Source organism: Lithobates pipiens, unplaced genomic scaffold (assembly GCF_037356315.1).
Source record: "Lithobates pipiens isolate NorthernLeopardFrog02 unplaced genomic scaffold, aLitPip1_a1.2 Scaffold_16, whole genome shotgun sequence".
NCBI classification, from domain to species: Eukaryota; Metazoa; Chordata; class Amphibia; order Anura; family Ranidae; genus Lithobates; species Lithobates pipiens.
Window position 1 is genome coordinate 440,916,472 of NW_027507748.1, and position 17,266 is coordinate 440,933,737.

General features: G+C 43.9%; 1 protein-coding gene across 2 annotated transcripts in view; it reads left to right on the top strand.

Moving 5' to 3' along the window:
• CUNH2orf49 (chromosome unknown C2orf49 homolog) overlaps positions 1-17,266 on the top strand; it is a 43,956-nt gene that overhangs the window by 6,038 nt on the left and 20,652 nt on the right. The window contains exon 3 of one of the 2 annotated variants that reach the window (XM_077482680.1): positions 340-509. The exons of the other annotated variant lie outside the window; for it this stretch is intronic. Coding sequence (XP_077338806.1) covers positions 441-509 — 69 coding nt within the window. The 5' untranslated portion in view covers positions 340-440. The remainder of the gene's footprint in view (positions 1-339; positions 510-17,266) is intronic. 2 annotated transcript variants of the gene reach the window in all.

Below are 17,266 nucleotides of genomic sequence, written 5' to 3' on the forward strand. Positions count from 1 at the left end.
TAGGGTCAGATTTGTCTGCCACAATGTCGCAGTCCCGCTAAAAATCACAGATCGCTGTCATTACTAGTAAAAAAGAAAATAAATAAAAGTTCTTAAATCAGTTCTGTAGTTTGTAGATGCTTTAACTTTTGCTCAAACCAATCAGTATACACTTATTGCTATTTTTTTTTTAACCAAAAATGTGTAGAAGAATACATAGGCCTAAATTGGTGTAGAAATTAGATTTTATTTTTTTTTTTTACATTTTTGGGGGGACATGTATTATAGCAGAAAGTAAAAAATATTGTTTTTTTTTTGTTTTGTTTTTTTCAAAATTGTTGCTCTTTTTTTGTTTTATAGCCCAAAAAATAAAAACCGCACAAGTAATCAAATGCTACCAAAAGAAAGCTCTATTTGTGGAGAAAAAAAAAGACATACATTTTATTTGGCTACAGCACCCCATGAACGCACAATTGTCAGTTAAATCAGCGCAGTGCCGTATCACAAAAAATGTCTTGATCAGGAAGCAGGTAAAACCTTCCGGGGCTGAAGAGGTTAAAATGTTTAAGTCACTAACTGATCATTATATAATCTCCTCTGTCGCATAAAAAGCTGTATCCTAGTGCCTATGCTTTATTTAAAAAAAAAGCCAATTTCTACCTGTTTTAACAGCGTCTTCCAGCAATCACATGACTCTAGGCTGTCTGCTCTCCACATATGATAGCTCCAGTGGGCAGAACCGCAATTCACCTGCTGACGTCAGTCACGGAGGCGGGGAGGAGAGGAGCAGAAAACCCAGAGTCGTGATTGCTGAGAAACGTTGTTAAAACTGGTAGGAGCTCAGAAGCCCTGATATATCGTGGTCAGTGTGGAAGGGGGAGGATAAAAACTGGCAGGATCGGCCAGGTATTTCAGATGATACAGGGGGCCAAAATACATAGCACAAGCGCTGTGCTGTTCATGCTTTAAGGCAGGGGTCCTCAAACTACGGTATATTATGGCTGCTGAGCCCTGACATTGTGGTCAGTTTATCATCCTTCAGAAAAAGAAAAAAAAATTTCTTTTAAGGCCTCATTCACACTGGACGTTACAAAAACACCAGTAGCAATAAACTGTAGAGTGAGTTTTGCAGTAGCTTGTTTAGCATAACTATACTCTCACAAATGCTTATGGCTCAGAAACACCCATAAAAGCCAAATAGACATGTTTTTCATCATTTTTCGGAGTTAGAGCATTTTTATAGCTGAAAAACCTCCTTTCAAAACTAGTGATGCACTGAAATTTCGGCCGCCGAAACATATCGGCCGAAAATGCCCTTTTCGGCAATTTGCCAAAAGAGAAAAACGGCCGATAATGGAGCCGAAAATGGGGCGTGGCCTGTGTGGGGGCGGGGCTCCGCCCCTGGTGCCGCCCATCATGGGGGTGTATAGCGCAGGAGAGCCACCCCCGCCGCCTGTTTGATCACAGCGCCGGGAACATCACCGCTTTCATTTAAATAGCTGTGTGTTCCCGGCCGCGCGCCGTCACACACAGCCCCTCCCCCTTGTCCGGGCACTTAGACAGACAGATCATCCGCAGGATTGGACGGATGATCTGTCTATCAAAGTGCCCGGACAAGGGGGAGGGGCTGTGTGTGACGGCGCGCGGCCGGGAACACACAGCTATTGAAATGAAAGCTGTGATGTTCCCGGCGCTGTGATCAAACAGGCGGAGGCGGCTCTCTTCCCTACACAGGCTGGCTGCAATGGGGCACACTGGCTGCAATGGGGCACACTGGCTGCAATGGGGCACACTGGCTGCAATGGGGCACACTGGCTGCAATGGGGCACACTGGCTGCAATGGGGCACTGACCATCTTCTGTACCACGTCCCCAGTCTCTGACCATCTCCTGTACCACGTCCTCTGTCTCTGACCATCTCCTGTACCGTGTCCCCAGTCTGACCATCTCCTGTACCGTGTCCCCAGTCTGACCATCTCCTGTACCGTGTCCCCAGTCTGACCATCTCCTGTACCGTGTCCCCAGTCTGACCATCTCCTGTACCGTGTCCCCAGTCTGACCATCTCCTGTACCGTGTCCCCAGTCTGACCATCTCCTGTACCGTGTCCCCAGTCTGACCATCTCCTGTACCGTGTCCCCAGTCTGACCATCTCCTGTACCGTGTCCCCAGTCTGACCATCTCCTGTACCGTGTCCCCAGTCTGACCATCTCCTGTACCGTGTCCCCAGTCTGACCATCTCCTGTACCGTGTCCCCAGTCTGACCATCTCCTGTACCGTGTCCCCAGTCTGACCATCTCCGGTACCGTGTCCCCGGTCTCTGACCATCTCCGGTACCGTGTCCCCGGTCTCTGACCACCTCCGGTACCGTGTCCCCGGTCTCTGACCACCTCCGGTACCGTGTCCCCGGTCTCTGACCACCTCCGGTACCGTGTCCCCGGTCTCTGACCACCTCCGGTACCGTGTCCCCGGTCTCTGACCACCTCCGGTACCGTGTCCCCGGTCTCTGACCACCTCCGGTACCGTGTCCCCGGTCTCTGACCACCTCCGGTACCGTGTCCCCGGTCTCTGACCACCTCCGGTACCGTGTCCCCGGTCTCTGACCACCTCCGGTACCGTGTCCCCGGTCTCTGACCACCTCCGGTACCGTGTCCCCGGTCTCTGACCACCTCCGGTACCGTGTCCCCAGTCTCTGACCACCTCCTGTATAAAAATATTTTTTTTAAAACAGTCATTTTCGGTATCGGTGCTGTTTCGGTTTTCGGCCTAGTGTATTTTTCATTTTCGGTATCAGTTTCGGCACCAAAAAACCCATTCGGTGCATCCCTATTCAAAACCCATTATTTCTGGGGGGTTTTTCCAGCCAGAAAACGCCCCTGCCAAAAACGCTGATAACAGCCAATGTGTACATAGACACATAGGATAACATGCTGGGGAGTTTACTGGCTTGGAAAAAAAATGCCTGAAGCCAAAAACAGCAGTTATTTTTTTTTTTTTGTGGTATTTATCTATTTTAAAAATGTGTGGTATTTACCTCACCTTTTGATATTTTACTTTGATGAGTTGATTTTTTATTATCTCATGCGTTATTTCCAAAAAAACTAGTCCCGTGACCTTCATATTGCGTGCGGTAACATTAAGTGAATTGACCCCATTATTTTTTATCAAGTTGTTATGGGTAACTTTCCACTTCATCAATGAATGTTTTGGTGCCTAATTACAAGCACGTAACGGCATATGACCTTTAGAAGCATATGCGTGTAAACACATTCTAATGGCTAGAATATTCATTTATACAAGCCACTAGGATGAATATATATACATACATGTGCATAAATGATGTCAGTACGCTCATCTCTAAATGCAGGTTTGGGATGTTTTTTTTTGCCCCTGGGTACTGCTGCAAAAGATGAATCTAAATGCTACAATGTACATAGATACATTGACTAAAATGAAGCAGCATTCAGAGGCATGTCAAACTAAATAAATTCTTTCAAAAGCAGTGGTTGTTCTTAGAGGTCGACCGATATGGGTTTTTCTCTGGCCGATGCCGATATTTAGAAATCATGGCGGCCGATATGTTAGGCCGATTTTATTTTATTTTTATTTCCTTTTTTATTTATTTTATTATTATTTTTTTAATCCCCCTTGATCTCATAAAATCTAACACACCTTTCCCACTGGGGCGTTTTTCAGGCGCTTTTGGGCTAAAAATAGCGCCTGTAAAGTGCCTGCAAAATGGCTCCCCTGCAGTCTGTGTGAAAGACAGAGTGCTTTCGAACTGAGGCGATGCGCTGGCAGGATCTTAAAAAAAAGTCCTGCAAGCAGCACGTTTGGAGTGGTGTATACCGCTCCTCCACCACTCCTGCCCATTGACATGAATGGGCACCACTGCCGAAGCGCATGCAATGCGATTTGGCAGCGGTGCTTCACGGGCGCATTTAACCTCTTCCTTGGCCGCTAGCTGGGTTATATGTGCCCCACTAGCAGCCAAATAGCACCGCTAAAATGATGGTAAAGAGCCGCTAAAACTTGCGTTTTACCATCAACGCCTGCCCGCTCCAGTGTGAAAGCAGCCTTCATAAGTGATACAGAAAATTTCTTACATTTAGGCTGGGTTCACACTGCTGCGGGGGGGGGAGATCCGGATGTGATTCGCACCGCACTGCAGTGCAAATCACATCGGATCTCTGTAGCGATGCGAGTTCAGCCATACAGATAGTATGGCTGAATTCGCATCGCTCCCGCAGCAAACTCGCACGGGACCCTTTTTTTGGTCCGCAGCAGAATCGGATCGCATGGGTGTTCACACCATGCGATCCGATTCCTGTCCGAGTTTGCAGATCGCACTGCAATATGCGGACGGATCTGGGGGTGTCATTAAGATTTCATTGACACTCCCAGCAGTCCGCATAGGGCAGTGTGAACTGCCGGCAGGAGTCATGCGATGCGGGAAAACTCCGCGGATTCGCGGCGTTCCCGCATCGCTATAGTGTGAACCTAGCCTTAAACATTTATTAAACAAAACAAACCTCCAATCAGTTTACTTGTATGTATGATTTAGATAAAAAAAAACTATATATTAAATAAAAATAGGTAGTCAAAACTTTTGGGCGAAAAAAAAAATGGGCTAACTTTACTGTTTTTATTTTTATTTTTTTAAATAGTGTATTTTTTTCCCAAAAAAATGCATTTGAAAGACCTCTGTGCAAATGCCGTGTGACATAAAATATTGCAACAACCGCTATTTTATTCCCTAGGATCTCTGCTAAAAAATATATATAATTTTTTGGGGGGGGTCTAAGTGATTTTCTGGCAGAAAATACAGGATTTTTACTTGTAAGCAACAAGTGTCAGAAAAGATTTAGTCTTTAAATGGTTAAACTGAGAACTTTACACACTGAGATGATTTAATTAATTGAAGTGTAAACATTGTATCTTTCTGTTCTTTTCTTGGCAGCCTACCCAGAGAGGAGGAAAGACGTTTCTATGACAACTCAGGCAACTTACACTGACTTCTATTACAGAAGTCATTTCAAAGTCGCTGCAGTTCTAAATCGGCTTTTTATCAGCACAATAGGCCGATGCCGATTAATTAAAAAACGGCAAATATTGGCCGGCCGATATATCGGTCGACCTCTAGTTGTTCTGCCCATGTGCAGGAGGCTTAAATTTGAAGCAACCACCATAGTGCCCCCCAGCCAGTATAAAAAAAAAAAAAAAGCGAGTAACTTGTGAGCTCTTAGGCTACATTCACACTACAGCATCTTAAATCACAAGCAGATTTATGCCCACGATTTGATAGCGCCAATGTGTGAATGACAAATCGCAGGATTTGCATTTGAGATGCCATTCATTTGAATGACACCTCAAATCGCGGTGCGGGTCTGCTGCGATTGTCACGTGATGATTCACGCTGCAATAGTGGCAATCCACATTACGGGAAGCATGTCGCCTCAAAGTAGCTTCTAAACTTTTTTGGGGGCGACGTGCTTCCCACGATGTGGATTGCCACAATTGCAGTTCGAATTATCGCGTCACAATCTATGCAGATCCGCACCGTGATTTAAGGTCATTCAAATGAATGGCCACTCAAATACAAGCCCTGCGATTTGTCATTTCCCCCTCACTTCCTGTTTTGGGACCGGACGTGAAGAGATATATCCCCAATGGGACACAGATAGCAAAAATATACCTTACAGGGATTGTAACCCTTCCATGCTTTTCAGAGCTGTGCAGGTGTTACAAACTGTCATTCAGAAGGTGATACTGCCACCCCCTGAATGTGTTTTATTTTTTATTTTTTTACTACAGCTGAATGGACTTTTTGAATGGGAATACCACGCCATAACCCCAAACCTAGCATTTGACTCATAGCTGTGGCATAGCCCTAATTATGTTGTGTTAGGCAGCAGTACTGCCCACTATACAGGAATGAGGGGGGTCATTTTTGTAGTGAAACGAGGCATTGCCTCTGCAGCATGTGTACATCCTGCAGGAGTGTAGTAAAAATGTGCCCCAGACACTTATTTCTACAGCCCCCCGACTGCAAGTGTAGACTAGCCTTATTGAGCTGGTAAAAAAACAACAACATTGTGCAATTTAGCAAACATTGGCTTTGTCAATCCAAACATTAGAACATAGTTGCTCATGCGTTACTCAAGATAATGTTTGGCAAGACCTCAGCTTTGAGTCTTGGGGCTGTGCAGCAGTTCCTTTTACTTCCAAGGAACTGTCAGATATTTAAAATTGTATAGGTCAACTTGTAGTAATTTTCTAGTAGTGAAAACTAGTGTATAATTGTTGTTCTTGGCTCTTGCAAAAGTATTCACCCCCTTTCGTGTTTTGTTGCCTTACAACCTTGAATTAACATTGATTGTATGAGGATTTGCATCATTTGATTTACAAAACATGCCCACCACTTTGAAGATTTAGGCTGAAACAACTAATCGATTATGAAATTAATCAATTACCATTTTCATAATCAATTAATCGGCCAGCCGATTAGTTGACCTGCATACAGAATGCATTATTTGTTTACATATCAGGAAATACAGTGCAGCACACCGTCCATACATGTCAGTAAGTGCCTGAGAACTTGTGAATGTGTGAGGAGCAATGCCTCATGGGACATGTAGTCCGGCAGGAAGTGAGTGGTTCTAAAGGCAGAAGTTTTCTTTACCTTGCTATTGGGGCACTCTATACTATACTTAACGCACAGCAAAAAGCACTGTAGAAACAGATCAAACGCAAGCTGCATAGGTGTCTATGGAGCCTTATGCTGGCCACATGGATCAATTTTCAGACAAGACTATTCATATGAAAAATCTTTGTACATTTTCTGAATGAAAGAATGTTGGTTGAAATTTTCACTTGTTTTTAACATTCTGTTTTAAAATGAATGTCATTTCTGAACGAAAACCACATACTCTGTCTGAAAATTCCTTTGATCAGGCAGTTTTCTATTTCTAAATTTTCCTGTCACTGTGGTTGAAAACAAGTGTCGATTTGACCCCACCAACGATTAGAAAATCAAACTAACGTTCTTAAAATTAAATTTTTTTTTGAAGGAAGACATTGTTTTTGAATGGCCAGCATATAATATATTACAGTTCTGTTTGAAAATCTGCAGTCTAACTTTTTTTTTTCTTTAAATAAAAAAAGATCTGAGTCTGATATTATTTACCAGATTCTAATACTATAAACAGTATAGATCTCCTCTAATAGTATATACAGTATATCTCTTCTGTCTGTTATTCTCAGAGTGGATTTAAGATTTTGCTCTCTAACCATATAGATGGTTATTTATATTTACCACTGCATATAGATATTTAAGAATAAATTGCCTTTTTTTAAAACTTTACATATTAACTAAATTATACACCACACTTTTAAGCTTATTAATCGAAGCAATAATCGGCCAACTAATCGATTATGAAAATAATCATTAGTTGCAGCCCTAAAGCAAACAACAAATAGGACAAAATAACAGAAAAAGTCAATGTGCATAACTATTCACCCTCCTAAAGTCAATACTTTGTAGAGCCACCTTTTGCGGCTATCAAAGCTCCAAGTCATTTTAGATAAGTCTCTATGAGCTTACCACATCTGACCACTGGGATTTTTGCACATTCCTCCTTGCAAAACTGCTCCAGCTCCTTCAAGTTGGATGGTTTGCGCTTGTGAACAGCAATCTTAAGTCTGACCACAGATTTTCTATTGGATTGAGGTCTGGGCTTTGACTAGGCCATTCCAACACATTATCACATGTTTGCCCTTAAACCACTCAAGTGTTGCTTTAGCAGTGTGTTTGGAGTCATTGTCCTGCTGGAAGGTGAACATCTGTCCTAGTCTCAAGTCACACACAGAGTGGTACAGGTTTTGCTCAAAAATATCCCTGTATTTAGCACCATCCATTTTTTCCTCAACTCTGACCAGTTTTGCAGTCCCGACTGCTGAAAAACGTACCCACAGGATGGTGTTCTTTGGGTGATGTGATGTGTTGGGTTTGAGCCATACATAGTATTTTCTTTGATATCCAAAAAGTTCAATTTTAGTCTCATCAGACCAGAGCACCTTCCTCCATACATTTTGGGAGTCTCCCACATGCCTTTTTGCAAACTCAAAATAGTGCTATTTTGTTTTTTGCTGAAAGTAATGGCTTTCTCCTGGCCACACTGCCATACAGCCCAACTCTATGGAGCGTATGTCTTATTTTTGTCCTATGTACAGATACTCCAGTCTCTGCGGTGGAACTCTGCAGCTCCTCCAGGGTTAGAGACCTTCGGGTGTCTGTTCTGCCTTTCTGATTAATGCCCTCCTTGCCTGGTCCGTGAGCGAGTTTTGCTGTGCGCCCGTCTTTTGGCAGGTTTGCTGTTGTGCCATGTTCTTTCCATTCGGTTATGATAGATTTGTTGGTGCTCATCAAAGATTTGGATATATATATATATATATATATATATATATATATATATATATATATATATATATATATATATATATATATATATATATATATATATATATATATTTTTTTTTAATAACCTAACCCTGACTTGTACTTCTCATCAACATTGTCCCTTACTTGTTTGTAGAGTTCCTTGGTCTTCATAGCAGTGTTTGGTTAGTGGTGCCTCTTGCTTAGGTGTTGCAGCCTCTGGGGCCTTTCAAAAAGGTGTGTATATGTAATGACAGATCATGTGACACTTAGATTGCACACAGGGGGACGACATTTTACTAATTATGTGACTTCTGAATGTAATTGGTTGCACCAGAGCTTTTTTATTTCTTAAAAAATAACTTTTATGTATATATTTTTTAAACTTTACTTCACCTACTTAGACTATTGTGTTCTGATCCATCACATATAATTCAGATTAAAAAAACTGAACATTGAACTAAAGGCTGTAATGTAACAAAATAGGTAAAAAGCCAAGGGGGTGAATACTTTTGCAAGGCACTGTACTTTACATGTTAGTCAACATCTGTGAGATGCCTCCAAATGTATGCCCACATAAACTGTTTTCAAGTGTGCAGTACCTGAAAATGAGAACATATTAAGATATAAGTGGTTGTAAAGGCTGACGGTTTTTTACCTTCATAAATTCTATGCATGAAGGTAAAAAAAAAGCTTCTGTGTGCTGCTCCCCCCACAGCCCCCCAAATACTCACCTGAGCCCCTCTTGATCCAGTGATGTGCACAAGAGCCTCGGCTGTCCTGGGACTCCCTCTCCTCTTTAGCTGGGTAAGCAGCTGTAGCCATTAGCCGGGGCTTGACAAATTTGCTTGGAATCTAGGAGCCAGCTAAAAAAGTTAGGAGCCAGTTTTTTTTGTTTTTTTGTTTTTTTTTTAACGACTGACAAAACTATTTTACTTTTTGCAATAAAACATATCCAATAAATGTTGGCCAAAACGCATTCTTCTACATGTCTTTGGTTAAAAAAAAAAATCACAATAAGTTTATATTATTATTATTATTATTAGGTTTGTGTGAAAGTTAGTGTACAGATTATTAGGGATGCACCGAAATTTCGGCCGCCGAAACATATCGGCCGAAAATGCCCTTTTCGGCAATTTGCCGAAAGGAAAAAATGGCCGATAATTGAGCCGAAAATGGGGCGGGGCCTGGGCGGAACTCCGCCCCTGCCCCGCCCCTGGTGCCTCCCATGATGGGGGTGAATAGCGCAGGACTGATGCAGCCAGCGATGCCCCTCTGCAGTGAAGAGAGCCGTCTGGTTGAATAGCGCGCCGTGAACATCACAGCTTTAATTTCAATAGCTGTGTGTTCCCCGTCGCGCGCTGTCACACACAGCCCCTCCCCCTTGTCCGGGGAACTTTGATAGACAGATCACCCGTCCAGATTGGACGGGTGATCTGTCTATCAAAGTGCCTGGACAAGGGGGAGGGGCTGTGTGTGACGGCGCGCGACGGGGGTCGCACATCTATTGAAATTAAAGCTGTGATGTTCCCGGCGCGCTATTCAACCAGACGGCTCTCTTCACTGCAGAGGGGCATCGCTGGCTGCATCACAGGGGGCAACACACACTGTCTGCATCACAGGGGGCAACACACACTGTCTGCATCACAGGGGGCAACACACACTGTCTGCATCACAGGGGGCAACACACACTGTCTGCATCACAGGGGGCAACACACACTGTCTGCATCACAGGGGGCCACGCACACTGTCTGCATCACAGGGGGCCACGCACACTGTCTGCATCGCAGGGGGCCACGCACACTGTCTGCATCACAGGGGGCCACGCACACTGGCTGCATCACAGGGGGCAACGCACACTGGCTGCATCACAGGGGGCAACACTGGCTGCACTTATCTCTTATCAGGTCGCCAGCCTCTGACCACCTCCTGTACCGTGTCGCCAGCCTCTGACCACCTCCTGTACCGTGTCGCCAGCCTCTGACCACCTCCTGTACCGTGTCGCCAGCCTCTGACCACCTCCTGTACCGTGTCGCCAGCCTCTGACCACCTCCTGTACCGTGTCGCCAGCCTCTGACCACCTCCTGTACCGTGTCGCCAGCCTCTGACCACCTCCTGTATAAAAATATTTTTTGAAAACAGTCATTTTCGGTATCGGTGCTGTTTCGGTATCGGTTTTCGGCCTAGTGTATTTTTCATTTTCGGTATCGGTTTCGGCACCAAAAAACCCATTCGGTGCATCCCTAGATTATGTTATATATACTGAAGTTTTTCTTTATTTTTTTAATACTAGTAATGGCGGCGATCAGCAGCGATCAGCAACTTAGAACGAGACTGCGATCTGACATCTTAAGTGACACTAATACAGGGCCAAGCAGGGAGATGATAAATAATAAATTAATTTTAATTAAGAAAAAAATAAACAGTTTTTACTTAAAATATATAAACCAGCCACCCCACATTCAATATTAGGGAAAAGGAAGGAGATGAGCGGGCAGTGAAAACAGGCAGGGGAAGCCCCATTAGCATTGCTTGTCTTATCATACCAATGGCCACCACAAGAGGGCACCAGGCTCCAGAAGGAAGCATGGGACTACAGAAGGCCGCAAAGCCATGGCCTCAATTACCAGCCGGCGCAGCCCAATGCGATCGTGGGGAGGGGGCGCACGGAGACGGGATGCCCCAGCTGTGCCCAGCCAGGTCGTTAATTCTAGTCGCAAATGCAACCTGGCGCCCGGGGTTTGTCGACCCCTGCATTAGCTCTCACTGCTGTCAATCATAGCCAGTGTGCCAATGAGGAAAGTGTAGGGGGGTCTTATGGACACATAAAGCAGGGCTTGGGAGCAAGAACGCATCAGTGCTCCCTTAGCACATAGCTTGCTATTGGGGACACTGGTCAAGGAGGAGGAGCCCAGAAGCACCAGAAGGGGAACCTGAGAAGAAAAGGATCGGGGCTGCTCTGTGTAAAACCACTGCACAAAGCAGGTAAGTATGACCTGTTTGTTATTTTTTTTTTTTTTTTAACCCAAACCTTTAATAACAATGCCAATAGTTTGTCATCTTGTATGATTTTACTGTATGCAGCAACTCAGTACAGAGTATTGATAGCCATCCATAAGGTTGAATCTTGGTGAGGTTAATTCACAGTAAAAGCGGGCAATTGAGCTGCAGTTCTACAGCCCACCTAAACTAAGAAATGCAGTGGCTCAGGGCTGTACCCATATGCTACGGCTATGGCAAAAGTTTACCACTTAAAGACTGCCTACCGCATATATACTGTGGCAAGGCGGCTCTATTGCGCGAAATCACATACCTGTACATTATTTCATGCAATAGATACTAGGGGTGCTCGCACTCATGTCCATTGGACAGAGAGGGAGCCAATCAGCAGGTCTGGTGGACCTGATGTCCGCCTGCCACCTGCAGTCATTACCCAGAGAGGCAGAACACTGATTGTAAACAAGGCAGATCACTGTTCTGTCAAGGGGAGACACAGAGATCTTCTGTTCTTGCTAAGCAGGAACATGGATCTCTGTGTTCCCCCAGTCAGTTCATCCCCCCACACAGTTAACAAGCAGCTCCTAGGGACACACTTAACCCTTTGATCGCCCCTGGTGTTGACTCCTTCCCTGCCAGTGTCATTAGTACAGTAATCGTGAATATTTTTAGCACTGATCACTGTAATAGTGTCACTGGTTCCCAAAAAAAGTGTCGTGTCTGATTTGTCTGCTGCAATGGTGCATTCCCGCTAAAAATCACTAATTGCTGCCATTACTAGTAAAAATAAATAAAAATATCCCATGGTTTGTAGGCGCAAAACCGATCGAGATACGCTTATTGGAATTTTTCTTACCAAACATATGTAACAGAATACATATTGACCTAAAATTGATAAAGAAATTAGATTTTTTTAGATTATTTTTTTTTTTTTTAGATTATTATTATTTATTGGATATTTTTTTAGCAGTAAGTAAAACCTATAGTTTTTTTTCCCCCTAAGTTTCGCTCATTTATTTTTTATAGCGCAAAAAAATAAAAACTGCAGAGGTGATGAAATACCACCAAAATAAAGCTCTAATTGTGGGGGGGAAAAAAAGACATCAATTTTATTTGGGTACGGTGTCGCATGACCGCGCATTTGTCAGTTAAAATAACGCAGTGCTGTATCGCAAAAAATGGCCTGCTCATTAAGGGGGGTAAAACCTTCCTGGGGCTTAAGTGGTTAAACAACAAGTTGTATTCAGCAGGTGAAACGACTGCCAAACATGACTCATTCAAGTGATAAGGGCCACACTGCAACCACATGCAGTGCAGTTGGTCAACATTTTGAGGGTTAAAGCAGGCAGTGAGGAGGTGACATATATTTTGGATGAAGTATGACCCTGAATGGACATATACTGTATGGTATCTTTTCTGCAGGGGATATACCCCATACAATACAGATTTGGATGCAACCTAGTTTCTTAAAGTGGCTGTGAACCTCTGACATAAATAATGAACAAATCATATCCTTCTATAGTGTGTACTTGCCTTAATGCAAAGCATTGAATATGATTACTGTCTGCTGCCTCCTTGCTCTCCTATCTGAGTAATTTCTGACAGGTTATGCTGACTCCAAGGGATCCAGGGAGAAGGGTAGGGGAGCTCCAGCACACAGCCTGTGCTTGACAGTCACAGCTGTGCGTGTTTTCCTATGAGATTATGTGGAGGGGGTGTGTCCCTTCCCTCCAATCAGATCTCAAATTACACTGAGCTCTCCTCTCTGAGCGGTGCAGAGAGTGACATCAGATCCCTGCCCCCTGCCTTCTGGAAGCTCAGAAATGTGTAAATTCTGGACGTTAGACTGCTGCCCAACAAACAACTCCTAATTCTATCTGCTTTTAATTCTTTCCATCTTTCAGTATCATAGTATACTGTACATGCTGTGAGAATATTTATTTTTTTCCCCGTGCTCTCCAGATACCATTTATGGGATCTGACCCTCCTCGTTTGCTTTCCATTTACCCTGTTTCCCTGACACTTATTGCCCTTGAGTAGGGCTGTTGTATTATTTCAGCAAATTAAATGTGTTGTGCATTTGTTTATTTATATGTATATATATATATATATATATATATATATATATATATATATATATATATATATATATATATATATATATATTTATTTTATACTGATATAAGTAAGCAAACATGAAAAGTCTCAAAAATAAAGTGAAAGTGCAAAAATATGAAAATTCCAGAGAGAAAATATTTGATAAATGTGCCATGGCAGATCAAACACCTCCACCAGGAAGATCAAGACTGCGGGTTTCTAGAAGAATATGACCTTCTGGGAAAAGAGTGGTCATGTAAAGCATGTATGGTATTACTCCATACCTGTCACGTCTCCTGCTCTTTCATAGAGTCCAAAAAGAAGCCCGGTTAACTAAACCTCACAAGCCGCTTGCACTCGGAGAGAAAAAGAAGAGAGTGTATACTCCACATAGTGTAAATTTTTAAAAATACTCTTTATTAAAATAGTATTGCACCTACAGGTAATATCATGTGATTGCGCATTGAAAAACAGTCCAGCCTGCAAAAACAAACATCAGCACGTAGCTCTGACCTACACGTTTTGTCACACGCAACTTCTAGGGCATGCCATGTGATAAATCGTGTAGAGCATATTTCCACCCATTAAAGTTTCTTCCATGTGTAATGACCCAGCAACCATCAAATGTATAACATTCAAACATATGGTTTTGACGGTTGATCTTCTGCTGTTAATACATTTTGGTCAGAGACCAGAAAGAAACCTCCCAAAATAGGGATATTGTATGAAATTAATTGATAATGTTGATGGTTTATTGGATTTGTCTCATCCTAATATTATATAGTGGGGGTCGGAAAGCCGTTGATCGCGATCTACTAGTCAACCGCTGGCAGCTGACAGGTAAACCACAAACGCGGCCTTGCATTGCCGATGTCCTTCCCCAGCCCCTCCAGCCTCTGCGCTCTTTCTCTCATTGCAGATAGGAGAGTGGGACATATCACAGTACTGGATGGAGGGCGGTAGCTGCCAGAGTTAACTGTTCACATTAACCAGCAGGGGATTGGCTGCTAGGAACCTGGGTGGTCCAAGCAACCAATAACCAGCTTGTTAATGTGAAAAGTTTGCTCCTGCTGCTCCCGCCCTCCATCCAGTATTGAGACACCTCCCTGCTCTGTTACAGTGGGTGTACACTTTGCAAGGTAGAAGAGACTACAGTGGGGGGGGGGGGGGGTGATATTAAGGGGACAGAGCACACTGCTATGGAAGGTGGGGGGCAGAGGGTTAAAGGAAACTTCAGTTGGGGGGGGGTGATAATGTAATGTGAAGGGGGACAGAAGACTCTGCTTTGGGGAGCACAGGACACTGGTATAGGGGGAGGAGCAGAGGACACTGCAGTGTGAGTGTGGGGGATTGGGGGGGCAGGACACTATGCTGTGTTCTTATTGGGGACTTGATAGTTTTTTAGTTATTTTTTTTTTTTTTTTTTAAGGGAGTTTCTCCCCTGGGGATCTTTTCGATTTCCTACATTTTGTCCAGGTAGATCTCAACCTCTGAAAGGTTGCCTACCCTTGTTATACAGTATTTACAGAGTATATGAATCTATTCACTTTTATTTTTATTTTTGTTTTTTTTAAATGACCTAAGAACCCTTTGATTTTGTAATAATTCTTACTACTCAAAAAAAAAAAATATTTTTCTATCCCTCTTCCGGGATGGCACACCTGAGAGATGACTGGTCCCACCTGACGGAAAAAAACACAATCAACAAATGAAGTTAAAAACCAACGCCTTTCCTCCTGCACCTCAAATTCTTGATTGTGTTTCCCTGGCAGCAATTTTTTTTTTTTTTTTTTTTGTGACCTGAATTCGGTAGCAGAAGGTCTCCCCCCTGGTCGCTGGTCCTCCCACTTCCAGGGGTTCCCCTCTGTAAGGATCTTTCTGAGCACTGGGTGAAGTGTTTCTGGTGCTCCTGTGGATGTATCCCCCCCCCCCCCCCCCCCACACACACCTTCCATCCAGGTTGCTGGGCTTTGGGGGTGAAGGGGCCAGCAGTTAAAGCACAGGAGTCTCCTGGCTAGGAGCCGCTACGCTTCCTGGTTGGGTGGCATGGCGGGCTTCTTCCGTGCATGTGCGGTGCTCTAGGCCTCGTCCTCGCAAGGTGAGCATGGGTCCCGGTAGGCCTGGAATTCAGCAAGATGGCAGCAGGAGTCTCGGCCAGGAGGCCGGTGTTCTGTCAGAATCGGTGACCCATCAGATTAAGTAACAGAAGTGACGTTCCAACCCAAAGAACTGATTGCGCATGCGTCCCACCGCGCTATGTGGTCCAACACTTTTCTGACATTACACACCAGCGAACCCATCAGATAATGTAACGGAAGTGACGTTCCATCAGATGTGCATGTGTTCCACTACTACCAGGTTTGCTAATCTGACAGAACACCTGCAGTCAGAAGACGGCAGCGGACATCTTGCTACACCCAGCTATGTCTTGAATTTAAGAGTAATTTTAGCATGAAAGTGAGCGCATAGAAATAAATATAGTATTTTAACATCTGCAATGCTGTTTGGATGTTTGATTTTTAAAGCCTTAATGTTTAACGCTGAGCAGTGTGGGGTCTACCAACATGGCCTCCGCCACCTTCCTACTGCTGTCGTCCAATTTCTTTCAAAATGTAATGTCAAAACCGCATCACAGATCTCTGTATACTATGTTTTATATACGCTCACTTTATTGCTAAAATTACTCTGAAATTCAAGACGTAGCTGGGTGTAGTAAGATGTCCGCTGCTGCCTTCTGACAGCAGTGGTTCTGTCAGATTAGCAATTAGGTTAAAGTGGTTGTGATTATCTCTGGGGCCAGTTTAAGGCCAGGAAGGACACAAACAAAAGGTGGGGGAATGGAGAAAAATGGGCAGAAGGGTGGTCTGCTCTGTTTCAGCTCCAAGTAAGCAGTCCAAGAGATGCCAGAATCAGGGTAGGGGGGAGACTCCTATATTGTTCATCAGTGGGAGGAAATTTCTATGAGCCCCTATATCCTGCAGTTACTAAAAGGGGGTTATTGGTTATAGCTTCTCTCGCCTCCCCCTAAGAATTTAATTTTGACCCATCCACCCAGGGATCGTCAGAGGGCAGAAGGGTTGCTAGACAATGTACAAGATCTGGCAGACCAGGAGGTATTCTCCCTAGTCCCATCAAAACGGCTCTGTCAGGGGTTTTACTTAGCAAAATTTAGCAAATTTTGCTTAATAATCTCAGGAAAATGAACAAATTTATACGACACAAATGCTTCCACATGGAAAGTATATGCAGCGTGCGTAAACATCTGTTTAAAAGATGTTTTCATGACCACGATAGACTTGAGGGACGCTTGCCTCCCATGCCCCGATCGCCTTGAAACATAAGTCCCTTCTAAGCTTCACGGTCCTCGCAGAACAGGGGATTTAGCACTGGCAGTTCCAAGCTCTCCCCTTCAGCCTAGCAGCAAGCCCAAGGGTGTTCACCAAGGTCCTAGCAAGGGCAGTGGCTTATCTTCACCTTCGGGGAATCTCTACTAATTTATGGTCCTTCCCTACAGCAGGTGAGAGTGAAAAAACGATCCTCACCTTAGAAACCCTAGGATGGATATTAAATCGGGAAAAGTCATAACTCGAACCTTCCAAGCCAAGTCTTTCTGGGATACCTAGTAGATGCCAGGGCTCAAAAGCTTTCTCCCAGAGAAAAAGAAGGCAAAAGAGGTGGCTGCAGTTTCATCGTTGATTGAACTCTGAGACTGCTCTTGCAGACACGTCATGAGAATCCTAGGACTAATGACCTCTTGCA